The sequence below is a fragment of the Catharus ustulatus genome, chromosome 3, assembly GCF_009819885.2.
Source record: "Catharus ustulatus isolate bCatUst1 chromosome 3, bCatUst1.pri.v2, whole genome shotgun sequence".
Taxonomy (NCBI): domain Eukaryota; kingdom Metazoa; phylum Chordata; class Aves; order Passeriformes; family Turdidae; genus Catharus; species Catharus ustulatus.
Window position 1 is genome coordinate 5,247,993 of NC_046223.1, and position 27,606 is coordinate 5,275,598.

Here is a 27,606-nt window from a genome sequence, read left to right on the forward strand (position 1 = left end):
AAAATAGGGTTTGTAATTGTGAATCGACCTTAAGATGAAATATATTCAGAAGATTTATAATCCCTTTATCTCCAAGTGTGAGCAAAGAGCATTCTTAACTGAAAGTTTTCCAGTTCTTTCCCAAGAATTCAAAACAAACTTTTCCTCAAAATGTGAATTGATTAGTAGCCCTGAGAAGTTGTTAGCCCACCTACCTTTAGCATCATCCTGCAGGTCCTCAGGCTGCTCTTCTTTGCTCTTTGTGGGAGATGGAGGCTGGCCTTCTTTAAACATAAAAAATTATAAATTAAGTACATTATTTGGAAATGGTTTCATTGTATCAGATATTATCATGTGTGATACCACAACTGTATGTTTTATCTCAGCACTTCTTTCAATACTCAATGCTTACCTTTCTGTTATTTAAATTTATTATTGTATAATCTCTTATGAAATTTATAAGATGTATGTGTCTTTCAGCCTGGACTAGACTTTCTCTGAGTTTCACAGGACAGAAATGAAGAAGGCTCATACTGAAATAAGATACAAGTACCTCAGAAACAATAATCATAACCCTCAACCAAATAATGTTTCAATTTGTAGTTGTAAACATAATATTTACTATACATTATTATGGAACTGTGGAAAAATAATCTGAACTATATGATTTTTTTCTCTCAGCTCAATTCTCCATTCATTGTTTTAACACAACAACCAATGAATATAGACTGAAATTAATAATTGAATGAAAGTCAGGGAAACAAATTTGATAGTGAAGTTAAGGAAATGAAAGCTTTACAAGACAAAAATGTACAGGCTGAAAAAAAATCCATTCCAGCCTTTCAGACAGTAGGCAACATCAAACTGGAGGAAAGGGGGTAAAATGTAATTGAGGCCAATTAAATATGAGATCTCCCTTACTTATAGGAAACTAAAGCACAATATCACTTGGTTAAACTATAAATAAAATGAACTTTTTCTACAATATTTTCAAAATATCCTGTTGTCTTAACAATTGATAACCTTACTGTTTATTTGCTATGACACACCTCAAGGCACAAACTGTTAGCAGAGAAAGCCTGTTAATAAAAAGGGAGGCCAAGCTGGAAATTAGGCATAAAAGGTATTCATAAATTAAGACATCTCATGCAAGCAGGTTCCCTAATTAAAACATTCTTTAAACATTGTTGCTTAATCAGGAAAGCAGCGACTGACAGACAATTAAAACTCAATTCATTGCGCCTACTGAACGTATTCAACCACAATGGGAAAATGACTTTCTGTCATTTGACTTTCTGTCAAACCTCCCGATTCCTTGTGGTTAACTGAGGGCTTGGGTGCAGGAGAAGACTAAAGAAAACATACTTTTGTGTGTGCTGAAAATAAACCTTGACCACTTGTAACCAGAAAACTCAGGAAGACACATGACCTCACATGCTTGTCCCTTATTGCTGTTGCCATTAGAAAGTAAGAATCACGGCATTACTTCAAACTGATTAGCTAATTAGCAACTGGGAAAAAACTATCTACACACGTTTTATAAATTGCTTTAGTGTTTCAAAAACTCCCAGGGTCTCTTCTGCTGTCACATATATGCCACACAATCACACTCTTTATGTTTCTGGAGTTTTAAACAGCTCTTGACAATCAAAAATCCAGCTCTCATGAAGGACTTTGCTCTGCTAAGAGCCATAGATTCTCCCCTTTTATCTTCTACCCTTCCACAACTACATATATTTACAACCAAAATGCTGAAAATTTTGGAACAGGAGGTGTGAAAGTACAGTAATTTCACGACCATAAGGCGCACCGGACTATAAGGTGCACCCCCCAGGAGTCGGCAAACTTTGCAACTTTGTAGATCATATAAGGCGCACCGGACTATAAGGCGCACTTTTTTTTTGCTGCCAAGATCCGTGCCGTGCGCAACAAAGTAACGAATCAGTAACGGAAACCCCCGATCATGGAGTTTACTGGCAGGGGCTCAATTTGGAAACATTTTTCACAGATTGGCGTAGGCTTTCAAAGGCAGCCCCAGGCGCCCTCCCCGTGCAGTGGGCCCTGGCACTCCTGCCCGCCCTCGGTGCCGGCTGGTGTGGCTTGGCGCAGCCATGGGGCTGCCTCCCCCTTGCGGTTCCGTGCTGCTGTGGTGCTGTTTCCCTTCGCGGCTCCGTGGAGCACCCCTGCCGCCCGCCCCTCACTCGGCTCAGCGGCACGACCGCCCTGCCACGTGTCCCTCCCTCGGCTCACCGCACCGCGGCCCCACCTGCCCCTATCAGCTGTGGCCCCGCTACCCCCAGCGCCGTGGCCACACCAGCCCCTATTGGCTGTGGCCCCCGCTGGCCACGGCACCGCGGCCCCACCGGCCCCTATCAGCTGTGGCCCCGCTACCCCCAGCGCCGTGGCCACACCGGCCCCTATAGGCTGTGGCCCCCGCTGGCCACGGCACTGCGGCCCCGCCGGTCCCTATTGGCTGTGGCCCTGCCGGCCCTTATCAGCTGTGGCCCCACTGGCCCATGCTGGCCGCAGCCCCGCTGGCCGTGCCTGCCCCTATCAGCTGTGGCCCTGCTGCCCCCTGCACTGCGGCCCCGCCAGCCCCTATTGGCTGTGGCCCCTTGGCTCAGGCTGCCACACACAACAAAGTAACAAAGTAGTAACACCTCCCTGCCCACGCTGCTCCTGGTGCTTGGGGCCGCCCAGGGCCGCCCCCTCACCTCCCTGCCCATGCTGCTCCCGGTGCCTGGGGCCGCCCTCTGCCTTCCTGCCCGCACTGCTCCCTTCTGCCCCCGCATCGCTACTCAGTGCTCCCGCGCCGCCCCCCCCTTCGCGACTCTCACTTCTGGGGTGGCAAATGTCGCAACTTTGTACATCAACTATAAGGTGCACTTCCGGGTTTGGGGAAAAATTTTAGTCAAAAGGGTGCGCCTTATAGTCATGAAATTACTATAGTCAGGATGTGAAAAAGGAACTTGCAGACTCAAGGGGTAGCTGGACACCTCAAAATGCCAGCAAAAATTCCAAAATGGAGATCAGATTGTGAGAAATTAAATTCTATCTCACTTTCTTAATTTTAATAAAAGAGCAAAAAACCAAAAAAAATAACCAACAAAAAAAAACCCCAAACCAAATCAAACCAACGAACCAACCAAACAAAAAAGGTCAAACTGAAAATTGCAGCAATGCTCTCATAAATTTTTACCAGAAGGGAACGTAAACTTCATTCTAGAACTGCATACAGCTCAGAGCATGAAGAGCCCTTAGCAATCAGTAAATAAACTGAGTTTCTGCAAAGCAGAACAAGCCTTGAGGTTTGGCTTGGTACCAGGTGGTAGACTGTTCCTGAGAGCACTTAATACAGGACATGCCATGTGTCATGTCATCATGTTTGCTCATCTGAATTTGAAATTCAGACACAGTGTTTTGAGGAAAACAAGAGTTTTCAAGTGCCAAGATGAATTTCTTTCTAGAGTGAAGAATGCAGGAGTAACCACAAGAAAATCCATGGGGAAAAGTAAAGGCAAAACCTGCCAAATAAAGATATGCTTTGTCGACCCTTTAAAGGGCTCAGAGGCAATGCTGATAGAGTTCAACAAGAACTGTAATACAAAAGAGAGATCCTGAATATAACGAGACTTGTGAAGACTTATTCACTTATGCTCTCACTTTCTTTTAAAAAATAACTTGAGTATTTATAGTGGACCATATCAACATGTGGTTTCTTTGGTTCAAATGCCACTCTGAACTACCTGCTAAGTGTTCTTTTTTGTTTGAGAATAATTCACATTAGGGTAATGAATCAACAGGAATGCTTCAATCAACACTTGCCCCTCTACTGAGGAATTTTATCATCTAATCAATCTGTGAAGTTTCCTCCAGTCCCACACATCAAATGTCAATCAAGTTAAAGTGCAAATGCTCAGCCAGGTCTTTCAGGACTATTTGAATACATTAGATAATATAACCAACATCTTAATTGACAGCCCAAAGATTGACAGGGAGGAGGTGAATGTTCAAAGAAGTCAGAACTGTTTCTATCTCAGAAGAAATCATCTTTTTGCACTCTATAAAGAGCCTTCAAAATGCTCACAAAAGGATGTAAAGGCAGTGTCCCAGGAGAACAAGATTTCAATCACAATTCCACTATTTTTTAGCAGATATCCCTTATTCCAGAGACAGAAAAGGGTCTGTGCTTACCATGGCTAAAATACAACTCTTAATCCTTTCTGCTCTCCAGCAGTGTATATGTCCTTCCAAACAGTTAGCCAAACATTACAGAAACATTGTCTGCAAATTTCTTTTTAAAAAGAGCACACCTGGACAGGTGTCTGAACTGATCATATTAAACGCTTTTCTAATTGTGATCATTTGTGCAAAAAGGTTGCTGAGCACTAGTACTGGGAGACATATTTCTTCTTTATAGGCTAATTCAGAGGGTTGACAAGTATTTAAATATCACAGACCGTCTCCAAGTAGCCTATTTCCAAAATCCTTCACAATTTCCAATTTTTAATTTTTTTTTTGCCTTCTTGCAAGTGATTGCTATTTTCATCTCAGGAAAAAAAGATAAAGTCTCCCTCCAAAAAGACAATCCCCAAATATAAGGGTATGCATACAGTGGAACATGCAAAAAAGTTCTGTGGTTTTGGCTCTTGATTGTAATAGGGGGTTATTAGTGATTAAGCCCTGTTAGTGTGAATGGGATTCTTCATCTTCTTGTTTTAACTGGCTGTGGCTTCTAAACAATGAATAGGTGATTACTTAGGATGATCAGGAGAGAAAGAGGACAACCAGCAGGGCATTTATTAGGAACAACTACTTGATGAGAAATGACAGTAGCGTGGCAACAGACATAAAGGTGATGTCAAAAGGCTTTGGTATCTGGCAGCGACTGAAGATGAAGAGGTTGAGGGAAAGTATACTGATCAGACTCAGAAATGAAAGTTTTTTCTGAGTGTTTCTTTTTTTTTCTTTCTTTTTTATTTTTTGGTTTTTTTTGTTTTAAATGGCAATAGTAAGAGAATTGACTTATGTCAGAACCTAATAACATTATTATGTACTGACATAAGTCAATTCTCTTACCATTAGGAAAAAAAAAGGAAATGAAAACACTCAGCAAAGACTAACTACTGGGTCATCTGGTCCTTGTCTTAGATTATGTAGGAAATCATTCACGAAGTAAAGCTGAGGCGTATACCTGCACAGGCCTGGACCTGCTATTTCTATATCTGCGCTTTTGACTCAAACCCTTCAACACCATGATAACCTCAAATTGCTTCAAATTAAGTGGTGCTGTTAAGCCACAAACTGCTATAAGACTCAGCATTCAGAATAACAGACTGATGGGTTAAAAGCCTATAAGTAAAATGCCATTAGAAGAGTGGGTTTGAGTGTGTGTATTTAACAAGAGTGGATTATTTTAAAATGTTTTTTCTTATTCTAGTGAGTCCAACATAAGCAGTGATAAAATCACCAAAATGGTTATTCCTGCTTGTTGATTTTACAGAATGAATATAGATAATGGATATTTTCTGGCAGATTGTCTTGGGGATGGTTTGTTATCCCACACCCATTTTTGTTTCTGTTTTTTGTTTTGTGTCCAGTGCGGTCAGTGCCTCCCTCCCCTCTCCTCCCCCAGCTCTGGGAGCATCACAATGGGTGAGAGCCAGCCTGGGATTTCCTCTGAGATTTGGGGAGAAGAACATCTGCTCCTGTAGGGTGATTTCATCTCCATACCCACGCTGCATGATCCCTCTGACAAGAAATACTTGTAGTTGCGTGGGTTTTGCTCGCTTTTTTGGTTTTTTCCTTTTCCTTTGGCACTGTGACTGGAACTTACTGGTTTGCTTCTCTGCTGTTTGGGAGCTCAGAGCGAGTTTTCACAGCACCGGGCCCTGGCAGCTCCCCATCCCCTGCTGGGCCCAGCCACCACCTGTGACCTCCATGGGAGTGATTTCCTATCCAGCCCCACTATTCTTGGCTGCTGGCAACACTGGAACCCAACCCCCAGACACCCCACAACTTCGGACAGGGCCCTGGAGTTTCTGCTATATTTTGTTTGCTGCCTCTGGGTGCGCCCACCCTCTGCCATTCCAGTTTACTGCTTCCAAGGTTTCCTGCTGCAGTCTATTCAGTTTCCTGAGTGGCACTGAGACTGGCTGCTTCCCATGACTTCGCAAAGGAAAAATATTCCCTCTCTCCCTCCTCAGCCTGCTCACCATTTTTGTGAGGGAGTGGCCCCGCGCCACAGCGCCCCCTACAGGTGTGGCGGAATCATCGCAGCCACCCTGCCCAGCTGGGAGCCACCAGCACCCCCTGCCGGCTGTGCCCAGAACTGCACCCAGGGGAAATCGCTGCAGAGACTGGGGAGAGACTTCCAATCATTGGGTTTTCTGTTCTTGTTTGTTGGTGTCAACGTTGTTGTTTGTTTGCCTTGTTATACATACACATACCAGCAAAAAACTGATATTCCTTTTCCTATATCTGAGCCTAAAAGTCCCTTAATTTCAAAGTTATATTTTGGAGTGGAGAAAGTCAAATTTTCCATGCCAAGGGAGGTTCCCACCTTCCTTGGAAGACACATGTTCTTTAAATCAGGATACAGATGTAATTAGGATATTCTCCTGTTTATTTTGAAGATTACAGTAATTTCACGAATACAAGCTGCAGCAATTTGACAAAAATTTTGGTGGAAACCCGGAAGTGCGGCTAATACTCGGGGGCGGCTAATATGTGAATAATTTTCTGACATTTACAACCCCAGACGTGCCAGCCAGGGTGCCGAGCCAAGCACCTGCCAGTAAAAGCCGGCATTCCGCGATTGTTACAAAGAGTTACTCTGTTGCCCTGGCTCCCTGCAGGCAGCACGGGGGGCGGGGAGAGAGGCAGGAGAGCTCTCTTCTTCCCTCCTCTGCCGCAGCCCGGGGGAGAGATGGGGGGAGCCTGCACCGCCATTGCCATGGCTCAGGGAGGAGGGGGGAGCCCGCGCCACCATTGCCGTGGCTCGGGGAGGAGGGGGGGTGCTCTGCCCCCGCCCTCCGCCACCGTGGCAGGAGCAGGGGGTGCTCCGTGCCCGGCCGGCGTCGCGGCGCGAGCGGAGCGTGCTCTCCGTGCCTGGCCGGCGCCGCGGTGGGAGCGGGGCTGGGGCGAGCGAACCCAGAGGTGGCGGCCAGCCCCGAGCGGCACCACCGAGCTGGGCCACCTGGCCCCGTCAGCAGCCCTGAGCGGGCCGAGCCTGTACAGCCTTAGCTCAGCCAGTAAACCCCCCGCCATGCCGCAGTTCTGTTAGTATTTGGCAACTTTGTTGCATGCGGGTCCTCGCTGCAAACGACAGAGCGGCTTATATTCATGTGCGGCTTATTTATGGACAGAAAACGAAATATTTGCCAACACCCAGAGATGCGGCTTATACTCTGTGCAGCTTGTATTCGTGAATTTACTGTAATCAAAGAAGGAAAGGCCTTTCTGCATGTAATGAGATACTTGCACTTCCAGGTGGTAGAAACACAAGATACATTATGAAAGTAATCTCTTCATCACTCAGTAATACACTTATTTGTTAATCTCTTTTTTCTTACTCCCAGTTAATTTTATGTTTATTCCTAAAGCCTAATCTGGTGTGCATTGAAGCCAGTGGACGTATTCCACTGCCTTCAGCAGACACAAACCAGGATCAGAGTTTTTTTCCCCCTCTAATTTTTGCAACCTGCACCTCACCATCCTACCACATTCTTCAAAGTGTGATTGGTACAGACATAGTGAGCCTACAGTTCATTCATATCCTTGTATTTCTCTGTGTTTTCTCTTGGTCTGATATTGGCCCTCAGAAACACCCAGCGAAAAGGAAGCTGAAGCACAGGAATTTAGGTAAATTTAGATTTTATTCTCTGACAAAGGTCCTATATATGTCTAGTCTGCAACGTGTATTCTCTAGGGATCCAACCTCTCTTTTTCACTTTAAGCAAAAGGATTGGAGGAAACACCCCAAAGCAGATTTGGAGATTGTTTGCTTGGGGCTTTGTAAGCTCAAGGAAAAAGGGTCATCAATATCGGTGTCAACTATTGACTCTATCTGCTGCAGTACTGATCCATGAAGTCAAGTGGAATGAAGAATGATTGTTCAATTAATATCTGGAAGTGGTGCCTAGAAGTTGCTTCTCTATTTTCCTCTTTGAAGAGAAAAAAGCAGATATCCTCCAAACTGATTTTGAATATAAAAATGAAAACTCCCCTCAGTGTAAAAATTATGTTTGTATTTATAATGCCAGTAAACACATCCTACAATCATTAAAAACTCCTCCACACAGAAATAGGTCATAAAGGAATAACTTGTATATGTGCTACACTACTGGGGTGGATATACAAAAGATACTTATTTTTAGCCCTGTAGGTATTGATTATTTACAGTCAATGCACTGATTCCCAAAATATCTCCAACTGATAAAGAAATAACCAACAATGTGCTGCTGAAGCTCACAGCATCCTAGAGCTGTGAAGGCAGCTCTGATCCATCTCATATGCATAAAAGAAAGAGACAGGTAGGGAAATACCTTCCTCAAATTACATAATTCAGTGACAATTTCCCAGATAATTTCCCTTTCTTATGTAGCTTTACCTAAAGTAATGAAGCTGTGAAGGATACAAGACAAAAAAGAGATTGGCTATTAAGTAGAATTGCACTTCCTTTTAATTCTAATTTGAAATGCTTTTTTTTAAAAAAAACACACCAATTTAATGTGCATAATCTCCATTAAAGAAAGACAACAAAAATGCAAAATAATTGGCTTATAAAAATATACATGGCATGATAAATATAAAAAAATAAATTAGAAATGTTAGATGAACACTGTAAATTTAACTGCAACATTATCTTTGGCAAATTTTGTTATATAAGGACAGGCGCTTTTTTAAACTTTTATATATGTTCGTACAACTATATCAATCACACTAAATGTATTAAAATTAGTAGAAGCCCCTATCCAGTAATCTTGAAAACAAAATGTAATTATGATTATATGTAATAAAATTAACAGGCCAGAATCAACAGCCATAAAGGAATGTGTTAATCCATCAGTATAACACACATCTATCTGTGTACATCTGTGTTTTCACACCTATGCATATGCACCATTCTTCAAGTATTTCTAATTTCTCAGGTAATTAAATGGTTGCATAAATGATCATATTCCATTTGTCTGTAGGATAATCTTGCCAATTTAAGTAGTCAAGATCCTGCTTCAAGAGCTTTTAGTCATTTTCTGGCTGGTATATCCCTGCCTCTCCCCATGTGGCACTCCTTTCTGACCTTGTCTGTTTTCATAAAGAGAGCTGGATGTTCCTGCACAGTCACTGGAGCATGATGGGATCAGCATCACAGAGACCTTGGGGTATTGGGGTAGTTGGTTTGGAAGAAGAGGCAGAGGAGCATAGGGAGCTCCTAAAGAAGATGCACTGCACAGAAATCCATACAGAACAGGAGATGTTCCTGAGAACCTCCAGGTGAGATCAGCAGGGAAAGTATCAGAAGGTGCTGTGGTGGAAGTCTGTTACACAAAACATGACCAGGATTACCTGGATTAAACTTTACTGAAAAAACTAGCAGAAATCTCCTGATTGGAAGCTTTTGTCCTCATGGCAGTTATCTAATCCTCTGTCCTCTCCTTTTCTTGTTCCTCTGGCCTTTCTTCTCCTTATATCTATCCATCATTTCCATTTCATGTCATCCACAAACCCTAAACAGTGACACTTGTTTTAAAAAGCAAACTACAAGGACCCAGGAAAAAATCCTCTGAACCATTGTCTGACTAAGCTCAGTGTATTTAAGAGTTTATGGAAGACTTTTTCTACTGTTTTCATTGTGAACATATCACTGCCACTATTCAGAACGGCAAATGACTCAAGAACTGCTCTATTCACACTTTTTTTACAGACAAAGAGACTGAAGAATTGTTATTATTTCCCCTTCATGTTCAAACTAGCTATTGATAAAAAGCAATGAATTATTGTCCAGAGGCTCATAAGATGATGATATCAAAAAAGTAGTCTCAGCTGGTCTTACCATGCACTATTTATTATCAGGGATGGTTCACCCTAATTTTGTGTAAAAACCAGAGGTGACTGTTGTAGCATTGGCAATAATGATTAGCACTGCTTATCTCAATTAAGGCAATTATTCTCTAGATTTTTTTTCAGTTTGGCTTATGCCTCAGAGAAGTGATATATCTTAGCATAAAATGTTCTTTACTCACCTCTCTTTTGATTCAGCTGAGCCCCTTCTTCATTAGCATCACCTGGCAAAAAAAAAAAAAAAAGTTGAAAGAAAAAGGTTACTGGGAATACCAGCAAGCATCTAAATGAAATATTTCATGTTTCAAATTGTCCATATCTTAGTTTGCCTCCTCCTGTTTAACATTTTGCAGTGAAATCTGGATCTGGACGGGGAGGAATGTTTTGATACTGCTTACTACCAGATACAGATAACGCAGAGAATAAAAATCTGCGTAATTTACAAAATTCTGCAAAGAGCAAACTAGAGGCTGTGCCCAACCCCTTCCCCCCAGCCCAAAATCTCACAGTAACTCTGGTCTTCCCAAGAGAAAACCCCTCAGGTAAAGGAGTAGCAGCCAGATGCACCCCTCTGCATCCTTTGTCTCTATTAAACACCAGTCCTTATTTGTTTCTTAGCAACAAATGGGGAAAAATTCCCCAAGCCAAAGAAAACAAAAGGAAAAAAATTCTAACCCCCAACATACAACATTAAGGAGCTTTGACAAGTAATTTTTAGGATAAGAAAATGAAAAATTTTGTTAAAACCCATGGGAATTCTGTCATTGAATTCAACAGAGACTGGATTTTCAACTGAAGTTCTGGTATTCTTCAACAAACTGCTCAGAAAACATTTGGAAACAGAGATTATTAATTATTCAGTTTCCAATAATATGTTCTTTCCATGGAAGCATTTATAATGAAACCAGCATGGTAAGGTTTCAAATTAATCTAAGAGATGAGACTAAATCAGCAGAATCTAAACGTACATATATCACCTGGTCTTCTGTGGAAGTTCTTAATTGTAGTTCTGTAAGTGACTTGGAATATGAAATTCCCAAAGCAACAGAATAGTTTCTCAGCTAGTGATAATGGACACAGACAAGAAATCTGATGTTATTAAAAAGTAGGGAAGTCATTATGCAATATAATTATGAAGAGGCAAAGACTGCTTCCGTGAACTAATTGTGAATTAAAGGCTGGGGTTTTTTCGGTTTTTTTTTTCCCCTGGGAAAAAGTATGTAAGGGTTGCTGAAAGGCAATGAAGTCTTTACATCATTTTTGAAAATGGAAGTTGGGATCCCAATAACTTGATGACATGATCTCTGAGTCATTATAGTGCCTTTGAAAAATTCACCCCAATCTAGGTATGAATCTGAGTTTCACTTTGGCATACAGTAATCCCCAACCACTTCATGTGTCTGTAATTATTACTCTCACACTATTAATCCATCTGGTGGAAGCATTTCCCTGTTAAATATAAAACATTCTCTTTCACTGACCTTGGTGTGGCTGGCTGAAGTGATAAACACCATATTTAGCTCACAGAGCTCTATGCCAAAACCAATTATTTGAAGATAAAAACCAGTGGTTTAGAAGTCTATATCCAAAATGTATTCACTTACTCCCTGAAAAAAATGATATTAAGGACTCTGAATAAGTTGGTTTTTTTTAAATGAAGTTCTACATGCCTAATATAAAGCAAAATCAGTGCCAAGATTACCATAAATTAGATTTGTTATACCTAGTTTTGTTTGTTGTGGTTTTTAAATTTTTAATTTTTTCCCTATATAATTTCTTACCCCATCTAGAGGAAGCTTTTGAAAGGTTTGTTTTGGTTTGAAATATGCACCACACATAGTTAATCCCAAACCAAAATTGGATAAAACCATCAAAGAACCTTAGACTGAATCTTTGACAGCAGCAAACACTTCTTCAAATACATATTGTCAATATTTCTTGTCCAAACTCCACCACTGGAAAGACCAGAGGTGAGACCCTCTGTACCTCTCACCCTCACTTGAGAGCTGCTGAAAAATAATTGACCAGCCCAACTTGACTAGTGTGTGCACACATCTACCCACACTTGGTTACTCCTCTGGCTGGAGGAGCAGAACAATGACCTCTCACATCAACTCCCCATTAAAGCCCTGGATTTTAGGAAGCTCTACCAAGATGACTTTGCTGCCAAAGGAATGACTGACCTGGCAGTCTGGAGTGAGAGGAAAACTAACAATGACTACCAGAAAGGGTTAGCTCATCCCCAGCAAAAGTCACATCAGTATTTAGAAGGTTCGAGAGACAAAAAAAACCCCTTCTAATCCAAAATGTGTGCAAATTTTTCCAGTTTATGATTGAGGTATACTACATAAAATTAAGGTATTAAATGGGTGATGTGTGGGAGAAGTTTCCACTCAAGTATAAAATAATTTACAGTGGAAAGTCAACCTATGATTGAAAATCTCCCTCTAACTCCCAGGCTACCAGGGTAACTATATCTCCAAAGACCACAGAGCATTACATTTAGGAGCAAGGTGCTCTAAGCATAAGTTTTTGTGTAAGCGACAGGCTCCCTGCTGGGGTCATGCATTGAGTGATGCCTGTGGCTCTTTCACTGCCCTCTCCCTTGTTATCTGCTGAGGTTTGGGAAATGGAATAATTACACCATATCTGCTCTTACTGACACAGGAGAAGGGGATGCCTTCTGTCAGATCCTTTTGTTTTGCCTTTTGCCTTGCTGGTCAGGCTGTTTTCCCTGTCTCCCAAGTTCTGGCATACAAGCAAACAGAAGCCAGATGGCTAAAATCATCAATCTGTGTTAAGATTTATGTTAGGAACAGAGAGGTGAAAAGCTCTAAATACCGCCACTAATCCCCAAAGCCATTAAACCACCTTCTCCTTGCTGCTCACACTTCCATTTGCATTCTCCTTCATGTGAAAAACCAGCACTGTGCAAACACTGCACTGAGAATCCCTTACATGAGAGCTGCAGGAGGCTGCTGCTTCATCTGTGTTCAGGTCCTGCATCCTGGGCTGGTGGCACTCCCCAACAGCACTGCATGCTGCTGGTTCCTCCCTGCCTCCCCCTAATCTTTCCTCAGCTGCCTAATTGCATCCTTCAGGATTTTTTTTTTTTTTACTCAGCATTTTCTGCAGTTTCCTGATTTCCAGATGTTTCCCTATTTCTAGTCAACCTATGTGTCTCAGTCTGCTCCTCCTTGAAAGTGTGGCTCCATGTCCTGACCACAAACAGGGGAGAACTGGGAGGGCACTGCGGGAATGGACAAAAATCCCCTCTGCAGCTTGTGTGAACATTCCCCTCTGCCAACCAGAGCAATGAGATGGGCAGAACTGTTAAGAGCTCAAACCAAAATAACCCTCCCCCAACATTTCAGCACTGAAAGCTTCAGCCATCCTTTTGAGCTTATTTTCAGTGCAGAAATAGGGTTCTGGTTCCAAAAGTTTCTACTACCAAGCATTTCCCTAGCCTGTATTCCATGACCTGCCCATGACCTGCCCCTATTTCTACAAAGGAGGAGCAGCTCAGCAGTCTCACACTTTTGAGGAAAATGGATCCCATTTCAGGTCAGGCTTGAAAAACTTTTTGTATCCAGTCTAGAGCAGCCAGCAGTGTTGACAAGGTTACCCACCTGTGGCACACCATCTAAATCATGATAATATCAGGATTCCAGCAGCTGAAAAGACCAAACAGGTTTTCACTGTCCATATTTCTCTCTCCCACACCTTTCTTTCCAAAATTTTATCCCAAAGTTTCAACCACCTGACTGCATGATCACCTTCAAAGCCTTAGGGAGATTTATAATCATATTTCCTAGGTATTTACAATAACTGGTAACTGAGAAATCACTTCTGGGGGCTTACAACCACTGCTGATACCCAAAAAGAACTTCACGACAGTGTAAAGGCTTTATGTCCACCTCAGCATAAGAGTCAATGTTATAGCACAGTGAGTCACACAGGAAGGTTTCTTGAAGCCCAAACACACATATGAGGCTTGCAATAGCTCAGGATCTCCAAAGCTCTTTTGGTTGTTTCGATTCCTCCAACTCAGTTCTCCACTGGGGAAATGTGACAGAAAAAAGCCCAAAAAGGGCAATATTTTCTTTGAGGAAAAGCAGGTTTGGAAATCTCTGGCAGATAAGATCAACTAAAACAGGCCTGACTCTTCTCTCCTAGTAAAAAGTTAGATTTTCTATAAAACTTTTCCTCATCCTCAGTGCTCCTAAGATGAAGGAAAATAATAAAATACAAAGATCTTTAACAAAAAAAAGTGCCTTCTTCTGATTTGGAACTAAAAATAAGACTTCTTTTGGTCCTATTTCTATCCTTTCATCATGCAATCCTGCATATAGAGCATACTACACAAACCCCCACTTGATACTGAGCATGTTTCATTAAATTCTTTTGTCTAATTATAAAGGAACTTCCACTGATGTGCTCTGCACATCCTTGCCATGCTGCAGCAGTAGTGCTGGTTTCCTTCCTGTGCTGCTTAGTTATACCTGTCTCACAATGCTGGAGCCTCAGAGAATGTAGGATATATTTGTACCTTTTGAAGCCATATCAAATAGAAATCCTTAGTACCAATCTCCTAAGAAGTTATTAGGGACTGAGGCTTTTTTGTCATCACATCGAAGACCTCTTTTATGAACCGTATCACCTGATCAGCTGTAAAAAAACCTTACAAACCATATGAACCTCAGCTGCATACAAAGACTAGGCAGTAACTGCTATTCCCACACTGAGGGAACTGGACAACCTTAGTCCAGTGAAGGAAATGGTACTCACACGAGGATCAGATTTGGACTTCTATTTCCCAGATGTTTCTACCTTAGATAAAAGGAATAAGGCACTCCTTGGGGAAACAAATACCAGGTTTAAAAAAAAACAACCCTATTCTGTATTTCCTCTCTGCCCTAAAATACTGAAAATAACAAAGTTTTGTTCACACAAGTGCTAAATGTGTTGTTAATCTAGTAGTCACACACAAAATGGCATGTTTTGCATATGGTCATGCATTTGCAAATACAAGCTTCTAACAACATCTCATCAAGTAACCTATGGCAGAGGCAACCAAATGAGACAACCCCAGATTTAACTGCATCCTTGGAAATAAGAAGCAGTTGAGCACATGAAGTTATTTGGAGTCTGTGGCCAGAGAGGAACAGGATATTTTTGATGATGACATAAAATGCACTTGGAATGCTTTAATTAGATGTCACAATACCTAACAGAGTAGTAAGAAAAGATCCCTGATCAAAGATGTATTCGCATAATATTAAACAGAAAAAGCTGCTTGTTCATTTTCTGGTGCCAGGCATCCATGTGTGAAGGGCTGAGTACAGAAGAGAACAGCAACACACTTCATCTCAGTCACTCCCTGAGCCTAAGGTTACAAACAGACCATGACCTACAGGCTCTTCTGCAGCACCTCCTATCAATTACTTTAAGATCCTAATTGTACGTTGGGTGAAAAACTACTTCCTTTTGCTTGTTTTCATCCAGACTCATCACTTCCTGGAACACTTCACACTCCTTGTGTTACAAGAGATGGTAAATATCTGCTCCATATTCACCCTTCTAATGACCAGGCTCATCATCTTCCTATGCTCCCCCATGTTGTTATTATGCACAGCAACCTGATCCTTGCATGTAAATGACCCCTGTGCCTTCAAGGGCATCCTCATCCACCTGCCACCTTGCTGTTTCAATGCAGTTCCTATCCAGGTGTCTCCCAGGAACTAGAACACTCATGGATTTGGAGTGAGTGGACAAATACATAGAAACAGACATTTTCCCGGACTTCTGGATTGATTGCAGGCTCTGATGTCAGTCTCAAAAAAGGAGACAAGAAAAATCCCTACAAGATGCAAAGAAGCAAAGAATATTAGGCTCTGTTTAGCAAAGCAAAGGCTCCTGACAACAGCACTTTTATAGGCTATGGTCCTATTGCTGATCCATGCCCTGCTCCAAGCTGTGACTCTTCTGTCATCAGGAGTGAGGAGATAAATGTTTTTCCGGACCATAGTGCAGGCAGTATCACAAGCCTCTCTCAAACCATGTTTTTAGGTGACCAATACTTGCAACACACAAAGTCTAGAGCAATTCTTTGTCAGCAGTTGGCCAGAAAATAATTCTGATGAGATCATACCAGGAAGTTTTATTGATTCAAAAGGAAGTGGGAAACTACTTATGAATTTCTTTTTAGGTACTGGAAACCCACTGGAATGTTGGAAAGTGCTGGGAACCCTTTCTTGATCTGCATATATCTCCTAAGATGGTGAAAACAGTATCTGAACCATCAACTATATCCTCTGTCCTCCAAGTACCACTCCTGAGCTGCTGTTTGATCACTACACTGAGACCTTGGCAAAATGGGCAAAACAGACAACCCCAAAGAGAGATACGGCTGGCACAGCCTTTACCATGGCAAATAAAGACAGAAAGTCCTAGAAAAATTTTGGTTTACAGTTTTATGGACACGTTTAGCATTAAGTGACCTTGAGATTTTCTGAGATTGGTTTTTTTTAGACACATTTCAAAATGGACAGGTATTTTAAACATTGTAGCTATTTCGAACTTTTGGATTAAGAACAATTTTTACAGCAACCTATTTACACTGGATGGGTATTTTGTCAGGGTCTAAAGGTGCTGTGGGAGAGACCTAGAGCAAAGCCAACATCCTATTTTAGTGCATAGGCTCTTCCAGCTCCCCCAGATGGGCAGTGCTTCCTTGGAAGCCTCCACTGCTGAGGGCCAAGGAACCATGAGGAGCAACAGTGGGGCTGTGCTTCTCCCCAGCTAGTTTGAATTAATTCCTTCAACAAGGGGCCTTGCAGGAGCCATCTCAGTATGACATGTTCCAATATAAAGACAGTTCAAAGGGATGCAGAGAGCATTTTGCACCCTCATGAAAACATCAGCATGCCATAACTTCTCTAAACCAACTGCTGCCTTCCACCTTCCACCCACCAAAAAATCCTCACTCATCTCCCTCAACACAAGACTCCCACAAGATTGGAAATCTGAGGGGGATGTTAAATGCTGGCATGGAATCCAGAGCTGGATGGCTGTGACTGCATAAATACTGAGGGGTACCCTTGTAGGCTCTCAGAGGCTTGATGCACAGCTGAAAAGCCAAGCAGGATCTCCAAGGCACAAAACCAAAGCTTCATGAGGCAGAGAAATCAGAGTCCCCCAAGAAAACCAATTAATCTCCAACTATGGGGGTTGGGGAAGCAAGACAGCAAACAGCACCTTGCAAGCTTTGTGAGGGAAAGCAGTGAAGAGAGTAACAGCATGGTCTGACTGCTTCCAGCTTCACCCTGTGAGACCACAGGCATTCATCAGCTGTGAAGACAACTTGGAAAACCTGCATGGAAACAGGAAAAGCAGCTCCAAGCAAAACCTTCAGGATGGCCCTTATTGATCAGCAGAAGAAAACCAAGAAGATACCAAACTCCCCCAAATCTTATACCCTAAGGGACATTTCTGTGGGGTGCCAGGTTCTGTTGGTCTTTGTATTCCAGCCTGAACCAGTCAGAAAACCAGAGCCTTGTGACTTATGAGGCAAACCACTGCCCAGGTGAAGCCTCCCATAATGGATACTGGGTATTTCCAGTAAACTGCTTGGCACCTCTCCACTGAGTAAAATAAAGCCCATGAAAAATATTTTGTGGAATACATTTGGGTGATGAATTATGGAAACGAACTGGCTCGTGAACGCTGCAAATGCAAATAGAGAGGCTAAGTTTATCAGATGAATTATCCATTTGATACGGGATTCCTTACTAAGGGCTAACTTATGACTCCTGTGCTTGTACAGAGGACTGCTCCAGCCCTCGTGCAGTCTGCCACAGAAAGCAGAGAGAGATGCCTCTCAACACCAGTACAAAAAATTACAGCCCCTGCTTGGGAGTTCGCTCACGTATTAGTGCAGAGATTGGCCTTTTTAATACAAAGGCCTTCATTCAGCCATTTAGACAGTTTCCAATTTGATTCCAAGCCTGGGAGATCTCTTAACAATGAATTTCTTCTGCAATTGTAATATATTTGCACATTTTATGCACAAGCGGGATGCCCCTCCTGAAGTAACAGAATTATTACAAGGCAGTAGCTCTCATCCATATGGTTTGGATAGGGGAAACAGTGTTCTCATCAACCAGGATGAAAGCAGAAAATGCATTAAATATCATAACCTGTAATAGAGGGAAGAGAAAGTTTCCTGAAAATGAAGCAATCTCTCTCTTCTTCCTAACACCAACTGATAACAGCTCAAAAAAACCAAACCAAACCAAAAACAAACAAACAAAAAACCAACAAAAACTCCCAAACAACAACAACAAAACCAAGCCAAACCAAACCAAAAAAATCCCAAAAAACCTAAAAGAAAAGAAAAGCTCTTGGGCTCAGCATCCTTTCATTAGCTCTAAAAGGAGAGTCTAAAAGCATACACCTTCCATCTGTCAACAGGCCTAGGGAAAGTGCAAACATCCTTTCTCCAAAAATTCCTGCAATGTGAAGTAATTTTGTTACTCTGTTTAAAGTGGCAAGAAGTAAAATAACCTTGGATGCTGTAGCTTCACAGGACTATATCCCTTTTATAGCACTATTTTTGTCTAAAAACATTTTCAGAAAAAAATATTTCTCCTCTCCAATCCACTGGTAACAGGTGGCAGATTTAGAAAGACTTTAAGCATTACAATTGAAGATAAGCCATTTATAATATATGACAGCCACCATGAAAAAAAAGCATTTGCCAAAGGTCCTTACAAGATTATCTGTCTGACACATTAAGTAGCTTTGTGTACTTAATGCAGGAAGAAAAAAGGTATCTTTGCTCCAGCTGGCAACTGTTTACAAATACTCTTAATTTTCCTCCTAAGTACAGAGTCCTAGAAATATGTATCACTCCAAGGTAAACGTTGGCAAATCCAGCTTTTCAAGGGGGATTCCATTTTATGGTAAGTCTTACAAAATATGTATAGTTAGCAAGAAAAGAAATGCCTAATGTTCAGACTCCATATAGAGTTCTATTACAAGAAACAGTGCATTCCAAAAGAAAAAATTATCTAAGTAGCAATTCCTTTCCCAGAAAACTCACTCATACTACTAATAGCAATGAATCCAGCAATGTAAGAACTGCACACATGAGCCAGAACTGCAGGCAAAGATATTTATTTTAGTTGCCTGAAAGACATTCTCTCAGCTTAAGTAGAGAGAATGTTCCAACACAGGTGAAGGGAGAATAGCTGGGCAATGTCATTGCACAAGGAGATAGGACTCAATTCATAAAAAGAAAAAGCCTATCACTGTGGCACTGTTTAATATATTAAAATAGTGATCTATCTTAAGCAAATAAAGCTGTTCTTTCTACTGCTCTTTTCTTACTAGAATATACAAAATCTCCTCAGCAAAACCCCTGAGGATCAATAGAAAATTCTACCCTGACTAGGACCCTTTGCTTAACCAACCCAGGACTTTTCTGGAAAGGACTGACATGAGAACTTATGTCTGAATGAAAGATAAGTGGTGCTATGCTCCCTCTTGAAGCCTACTGGCTCTGGCTTGGCTTCTGTAATCACTGGGATTGAATCAGAAATGCTGAGACAGTTACAATTGCTCAGTTACTGCACAACTCTGTTACTCTGCTAAGACATGACATTACTTCCAAGTCTGTCTCTTCCCCCTATATATTTAAAGTTTAAAATGACAAGGGTCTTGGTAGTTGTCTTGATATCAATATTATTACTTGACTAATTTCTTTGGCATTCTACCTGCAAAATAGGCCTAATGATATGTTCAACTAATGGAACAATTTCCCTATATCTATATTCCACTTACTCTAATGCACTAAGGTGTAATTCTAGCTTCATTTCATTATCACTTGACTAGCTCAAGCACTTGCATGTCTTTTTGGATTTATTAATGCAGTGGGTTTAAAGTAATAACTATTTATGTACATTACTCCATGAATATATTCTTCTTTCTAAGCATTTTTGTCCACATCTGTCAAAGCAGATATATTTCACAATGTTTCTGAATGCAAGATGCACTTTTAAAATGCCTTGTAGTTGTCTTTTTTTCCCTAAGCTTAAAGCAATAGCTCAGTGTTATTCTCTCCTGTGAGTGTTTAGATAGTGTCCTATCAATTTAAATTTAGGGCAAGTCTATCCTTAAAGGCTTTAATTTCACTAAATTGATAGATTTTCTTTAAATCAAAACAAAAACACCATAAATTTCTTCCACAGTAAAAATATCAGGACTTTACTGCCAAAGGTAGAGGCAGTTGCTAACTCTTTGACACAGAATCATGTTAGCAAAGTCTTCTGTGCAAGCAACACTACAGGAGATGCATTTGGGAAGAAAGTCCTGCCTCTCCCTGTCTACTCCCAAGTTGAACATGTGGACACTAAAAATAAAGCACTAAAATAAAAACTTCCTGAATCCCTGGCTACTGATTCACCCACAGGAAATCCTTCACTGCATCAGGAATAAAGTTGTAGAGCTAAACTGGTTCCTTTTATGGCTCTGGCTAATCAGACAGCTGATGCCCAGTAACATTAAGGCATATCGAAATCAGAATCATTAGGTATGAGAAAATTGCGCATCTATGAGAATGGGTCCTAAGGTATTTTAATAATCTGTACCTAATCCTATAATAATCTGTCTAAATTTCCGATACTGAGAGCCGAACTTTCTCTGGACAGTAAATTTTGGATGAATCTTTTTTTTATAGCCACATATACAAACTCCTGGATTTAGAGAGTCCCTACCATGACCACCTGTCTGTAGTCACATATCAGATTCCCAATTTTAGCTTGAGAAAAAAAAAATCATAGAATCTTTATGTACATGAGAATAAACATACTTTAAAACTATGTTATGGCAGATCATCTAAATAATGTGGTGTAATCAATTATATGTTTTTCTTTAACATGTGACCCAGCTGCACAGGTTCTTTGTAGACAGGAGTTCAACAATGTCAGGTTTAAAAAAAAAAATCCAAATGAAATAAATCTTTCACTCTGCTGTCTTTCTGATGTTTGGCTTGTCATGATGCAGCTCTGAAGCAGTTTTTTGTCTCTCAAACTTTCAAATCCAAGTGGGTTTTACACTTATAGAAACAATACCAGACTTTACATCACTATTTCCAAGGCCTTAGCGATGAAAGTGAGCATTAATAGTCTTGATTTGTTGACCAATTGATGTTATATTCTTTTGTCACTTAATCTAAAGGGCAATAAGACAGCCAGCAGCAGTAGGCAGGGTACTGCCACTTAATTCTTTGGGCTGGGAATGCTGACAAAAAATAAAATCACTCAATGAATGGGTTAAACATAAATGCAGCTTCTTGAAATGCATGTTCAGTGTGCTCCAGACAAAAATATTATTAAATGGTTGGACATAATTTTATGCTACCTGAATAATCCAATAGGTCTTTAACTTTCAGCTGCCAATCACTGCAAACTGGAGATTAGAAAGCCGTCTACAAAAGCTTTGTTCTAATGAGATGAGATAAAAATATCACAATTTCCATTCTACCAGACAAAGCAAAAGGAAAAAATCACTGTGGCTACAGTGACAACACATTCCTGTGAAATTAATGGGACTCCGAACGCACCAAAGCTCTGCTTCCTAATCACTCCAGGGCCATGTTCACTAGACAGACAGCATGGGGAGTATTAGGAGATAAAACAGAACACTGAAATCTGGATCTTTTCACACATAGTTAGACTGATGTAAGCACAAAGCAAAATAAAATGGGATGAGTTTTAGGGTTGATAAAATTACGGAAAGCAGATTTCTAATGATGTACAATACAAATAAATAACAGGTTTATTGGAGGAGGGGGATTAGCAAATTTACTATCCACCAGGTTTCCTTAAATCTAGAAAGCAACCTCCTGTGTGAAATCCAAGATGAATGACTAACATTTCCCAAGTGCTCCAGTGAGAGCCATCTTTCTCCCATTCATTCTCACACAGGGACAGCTCAAGTTTAAAGTCCTCATTCAGACACAGTTGGGCTCTAACCCCTGTGGTATCTGTTCAGATCCAGAGAAACCTTACCAGCATTGTTAATGAAAGACCAATGTGTATGGAAAAGCAATACACACTAGGAGCTCTACACATTAGCGCAAATAATTTCCTTCTCAAGAGTCAAGAGAGCCAGAGCCATGCACCAAGTTTTGGGAAAAGACACACATAGAGCATGGAAAGAAGAGATTATTTCTACTGAGCATACAAAACCAGTATTAGATGTAGTTAAATGTCTGCATTTGTCCAGAATCAGAGACACTATGTGCAGCTGATCTTTAAAGAAGGTTCACATTTCTCTATTTGGCTTTGGAAAGAAGGAAAGATGCCAACTGTTGCATGCCTTTTTAAAGTCAAATGGTACTTGATTACTATACCTACCTAGAGGGAAAAACTCGCCCATTTTCTTCTTGAAAATTTTGTAGTCAACCTCCAAAAAGACGCAGAAGATGATACGATCCACCTGTAAGACACAAAATGATTCAGTGAAATCCTCCACACTGGGAGTAATAGTCAATAAAAGCAAAGAAACTTTTAAGCCAATGTGCTTTTATGCTCCAGGCAAACAAGAAAACAGTGCTGCATGTCTTGACTTTATTGTACTTCTGTGTTGTAATTTATAATATAACCTTTGCAATCGCAGCTCACAATTGTATTCTTTGTTAACTGCCTCCTGTTTATGCAAACTGCTCTCAAGCACAGTATAAATGACTTTGGCATTCCAGATGAGAACTGGGACACAACGTTTGATGAAAAAGTCATGTGGGGACTTCTAATAAGCATACAGAGGAGCAAATAGGTAAGCAAAGAGCTCTTTTTCCAATCCTTGTCCGACAAATCTATTTGCAAAACCATTTAGTATTTTAAAATGTCTTTAAAAGGTTTCATGTGGTTTTAATTTACATGAAACCACTTATTCTCACTATAATGCAAACACAATGCAGCAGAAACATAAAAGCTGATTAGATGACAGGTAGCACACAGGGTAAATAAAACATTTAATATGCCATCCACTTAGTGAGGCTGAGCATATCAATGAAACAACAGCCTATAATGCATGAACCACCCACCAGTGAGTTCAAATAAATTCTTTGGGAGATCACTGTATGTGAAAAGCTTTTCTGAAACACACCAAAAATAATAAAAAAGCCAAACAAAACAAAATCCAGAAATCTAAAGCCTTTAAGTCTGAAAAACACCCACACTGGACTTCAGCCTTGCAATACCTTCGTGTTAGTTATTTGCATTGCCCAGAACAAAATGCCTCTGTAGCCAAAACCTGGCTTGGAGGGGTGCTGTGGAAAACAAAAAGACCCTCTTACAGCTGAGCTGAGGGACCTGCAACCCAGTAATCATTTCTTTCTCTGAAGTGCAGAAGAGCTTAACCACAAAAGGATGAAGCCCAAGCAATAGGAAATTTGGCGTCTTATGCTGTCATGGTGTCTCCATGGGCAATAGGACAATCTGTCACAGCAGAACTCCTCAAGAGTGCCTTTGCATGTGCTAGAAAAATAATAAGCCTCCCCCCTGCAGGGAAACAGTGAGAGGAGTGCTCTCAGGATGTGAATTCTTTCCCTTATCTTCAGTAGAAAATGCTGTCCTTTTGCTGCAGCTGGTCTTAGAAGTGAAGTCCAAGCCTTGGCTTCAAAGACACCATTATGCTGAACAGCTCAGCACATCATTTTTGAGCTCACTTTGGTGCAGCCCAGTAGAATATAGAGGGGGATGAGAGCAGGCATGCACCAGTTATGCTGGAAAATACCAGCAGCTACTAACCAGGACATCTTGGAATGAAAGGTGATGACAAAACCTGAATGATCAGACAAGCTATGTAAAAGCACAACTAGCAATAGTACGAGGGGTAATGGCCTCAAGTTGCACCAGGGGAGCTTCACTTTCAATATCTGGAAAAATTTCTTCATTGAAAGAGTGGTTAATCACTAGAACAGGTTCCCCAGGGATATAATGGAGTTCCCATCCCTAGAAATCAAAAAATGAGTATACGTGGCACTTCACAATATGGGTTAGTAGGATAAGTGGAATTCACTCAAAGGTTGAACGTGAAGACCTTGGAGATCTCCAGCCTTACTGATTCTATGACACTCTATGAGACTGAAGGTGCAAGGTATGTTGGTGTTAAGGAAGAAGAAGGTTTGTGAGCAGGGGAGAAAGTAACAGGGCAGAACAGGGAAGCCTATCAGCAGATTTTTCAGCAAGAAAACTGCCTGCTGCTGTCTGCCCATATGATGCTTGCAGAGCCAAGCTGTTCCGTGCATCCCTCATAAACAAACCAGGCTGTATCTTAAAAATATTCTGGAGCATGGCATTAGCTACTCCTCAAAAGGGATATAATTAAAAACTCAAATACTAGTTCTGTGCTCAAGCCCAAAAGCCACACTCATCTCCACACTCACAAATTTGTAACATAAAGCGTCATTGCCAAGAAGTGTTACATTTTACCTACATGAGGTTTGACACGATCTTTAAGGTCCCAACCAATCCAAACTATTCTATAGTTCACTGGTTCTGCCTAAGTTGGGTGTTTTCAGGAGGGAGGCTTTAATCTGCAATGCTTAAATTACATTTCTTGTGAAAATTGGATTAAGATATTGCTGGGGTGTTGCTAGATTGTCATCTTCACTCTCTGCCTTGCAGACTTTCAAGCATTAAAAGTGATAGGCCCAATGAACCAGAACAGACAAAAGAGCAAGGATGGAAATGTATAAAGCAGAGGAGGAAGGATATTCCCACACCAAAAAGTTTCTGAATCTCTAAATAGTCTTATATTCTCTGCTGAAAATCTTACAGAAATTTGCCTCATTCTGTACGGTCCACCTTCTCAAAGTGTTCCCTTTACTTTTATTTGTTCAGTGCAGCTGACAATGATGAAACTTCTCCATGAGAATTTCTACTACTTCTCATAGAATTCCTTAATTTAAAAATAGAGAATCTCTCTAGAATTGGCTGACTATTTCAAAATTTCTAGCCTCCTGACTGTACACATCCTATATATAAACCTGTTCCATTTCTTCTTCTTGATGTGAGAAAAACTGCTCTATTTTTAACTATGCATAAGATATTGTGATGACAGCTGAAATCCTGTATTTATCTGATTGAATAGTATGTGTTGGCAGATAGTAAATCTGAAATTAACCCCTAATCTATCATTCTGCCTATCACTGACTATTTTATCTAACATCCCAGTGAAAATAAGATTAGGTAGAGAACGTAGTCTTTGTCCTCATTATGCCCATTCCAGCTACAATAAGGAAAGGTTTAATCCAAGCGACTATCAACCTGCTTTGCCTGCTGGCCCACAAAAGCTCAGCAGGATTTTTGGGATGCGCAGTTAGAAAAGCCACTCCTTATTCAACAAGGAAATCCCCCCTCTGATGTGGCCTGGAAATTCCAGTTTCATTACCCCACCGCTTTAGAGAGGGTAAGGAATATCCCCTGCAGTCTCCCCTGACAGTGCCCAGATAACTCCCAGAGCTTTTTGCAGACACCCCGCTCCTCCACTGCTGACCAACCACCACTCAACTGCAGCAGAACTGTAAAGGAGTTCCAGGTTGAAGGTATTAAAGCTCATCCCTGACTGACAGCTCTTTTTTGAAGGCTGGTATTAAAATCAACCATGCCCTGTCAGAGCCTGATTAAATTCTGCTCACTGTACAGCTATGAATAGGTGGATCAAAAACCCCCAAAATCAAGAGCACTGCAGCACAGGAAGAAGGGAGTTAAAATGCATGAGCTGTTCACTTAGGCACCTTCACAGCTCAAGGCTGTGAGTACATTTGATTGTTTTTTTTCCTTACCTTTTCTTTAAAACCTGCTTTCCTTGCCAGGCTTGATTTAATTTTGATGGAGATAGCTTCCAGGTGGTTTTGTTAGCAGCACCTGATAAGAATTAGTAAACTTCTGCAGGGCTCACAGGACTCAGACTATTTTTTTGGAATCATAGAATGGTTTGGGATGGAAGGGACCACAAAGGTAATTCAGTTTCAATTCCCTCATCATGGGCAAGACCATCCTCCACTAGATCTGATTCCTCCAAGCCCTATTCAGACTGGCCTTGGACACATTTTTTGCAATAGAATGGACCCTAACACCAGAGTTTCAGAAGGATACAGCCTTATCTCATGAACTGAAAATATCTCCACTGGTGTGTTCAGTTCATGACATATGGGTATACAAGCACAGGTGACCACATAATAGCAGCAGCACTGACCTTAGAAAGTGCAAAGAGAGTGGTAAAAATATTTCTTCCTGGTTTTTGATCTTTGGGGTTTTGTTAGTTGGTGGCTTTGAAAGCACTCTACATGTAGTGAGTTTTCAATTTACTGGGGAGTTGCTGTACCTTGGGTGAGGTCACTCACAGACTACAGAGGGTCTATGAGAGCTCCATGGAAGGCTAGGCAGGGACACCCACAGGAATGATGGAAAGATGATGAGGGTACCTTCAACTCATGCTAAAGGACCCTGCCCTCCACTGCAGTGTGTGGGAGGACACTGCATGTTTACATGCGCATCTCTGCATGCAGCTGCTGCTCTAGTAGGAATTTATATCTATATAAAAAGCAATTTCTAACATGGACATATAAAAATAGGATAAGGGGGAATGGTTTCAAACTAAAAGAGAAGAGATTAAGATTAGATGTGAGGAAGAAATTCCTTACAATGAGGGTGGTGAAGCCCTGGCACAGGTTGACCAGAGAAGCTTGGGATGTCCCATCCCTGGAAGTGTTCAAGGCCAGGCCGGATGGAGCTCTGAGTAATCTGGTCTAGTGGAAGGTGTTCCTGGCCATGGCAGGGGGTTGAAATGAGATGAACTTTAAGGTCCCTTCAACTGAATTATGTCTCTATGATTCTCTACATATTTTAGCATCAAAAATATCTATGTTTTTATCTCAGTTCTTTTGCTGTGGTCTTGGGCAGGTTGTATGATTCCCCTGGCTTCATTTCCCTATCTAGGGGACTGGAACGCCTGGCTGTGCACCTGTGCATTGCTTCAAAGAGTTTTTGCCAAGCACAATCCACAGGACATGTCAAATGCTTTCATAGGTATAGCTGTACATATACCCAAGTGCCAAGCTGGATGTATCCAACACAGATCTGAAGCAGAACACTGACCAAAAGGCTCTCTAGACTATTTCACATAATGAGTGTTTCCATGTCATTGCCACTCTGTGTCCCAACAAAATAACAGCTTGCAATGAAAACAAACCCAAGTGTGTCTCAGCACTCCCAAGTACTTCATGCATGTCTCCAGCACCAAGACATTTACCTAGCAGGAAGTGGCTGCTTTTTATATGCAACAAGAAGTTTCCTCATCACTTAAATCTTACCAGAAGATACATGAGAGAAAAACAATGAGGACTTGCAAAAAATGTTTCCCAATACCAAATCAAATGAATGATAATACAGCACAAAGAGAAGCGACCAGCTTTTTGCTCTTTCTAGGTGTAGCAAATCCCTTTCATGAAACACTCTTGCCTGATCCCATTAGGACCTCCTGTCAGAAGGCAAC

At 41.2% G+C, this 27,606-nt stretch overlaps 1 protein-coding gene across 1 annotated transcript in view; it reads right to left on the minus strand.

Moving 5' to 3' along the window:
• Nucleotides 1-27,606, minus strand: part of LOC116994716 (ADP-ribose glycohydrolase MACROD2-like) — a 266,839-nt gene that overhangs the window by 72,062 nt on the left and 167,171 nt on the right. The window contains exons 3-5 of the mRNA XM_033056620.1: nucleotides 22,461-22,542; nucleotides 10,224-10,265; nucleotides 195-263 (exon numbers count right to left, since the gene is read on the minus strand). Of these exons, the coding sequence (XP_032912511.1) occupies nucleotides 195-263; nucleotides 10,224-10,265; nucleotides 22,461-22,542 (193 nt within the window). The remainder of the gene's footprint in view (nucleotides 1-194; nucleotides 264-10,223; nucleotides 10,266-22,460; nucleotides 22,543-27,606) is intronic.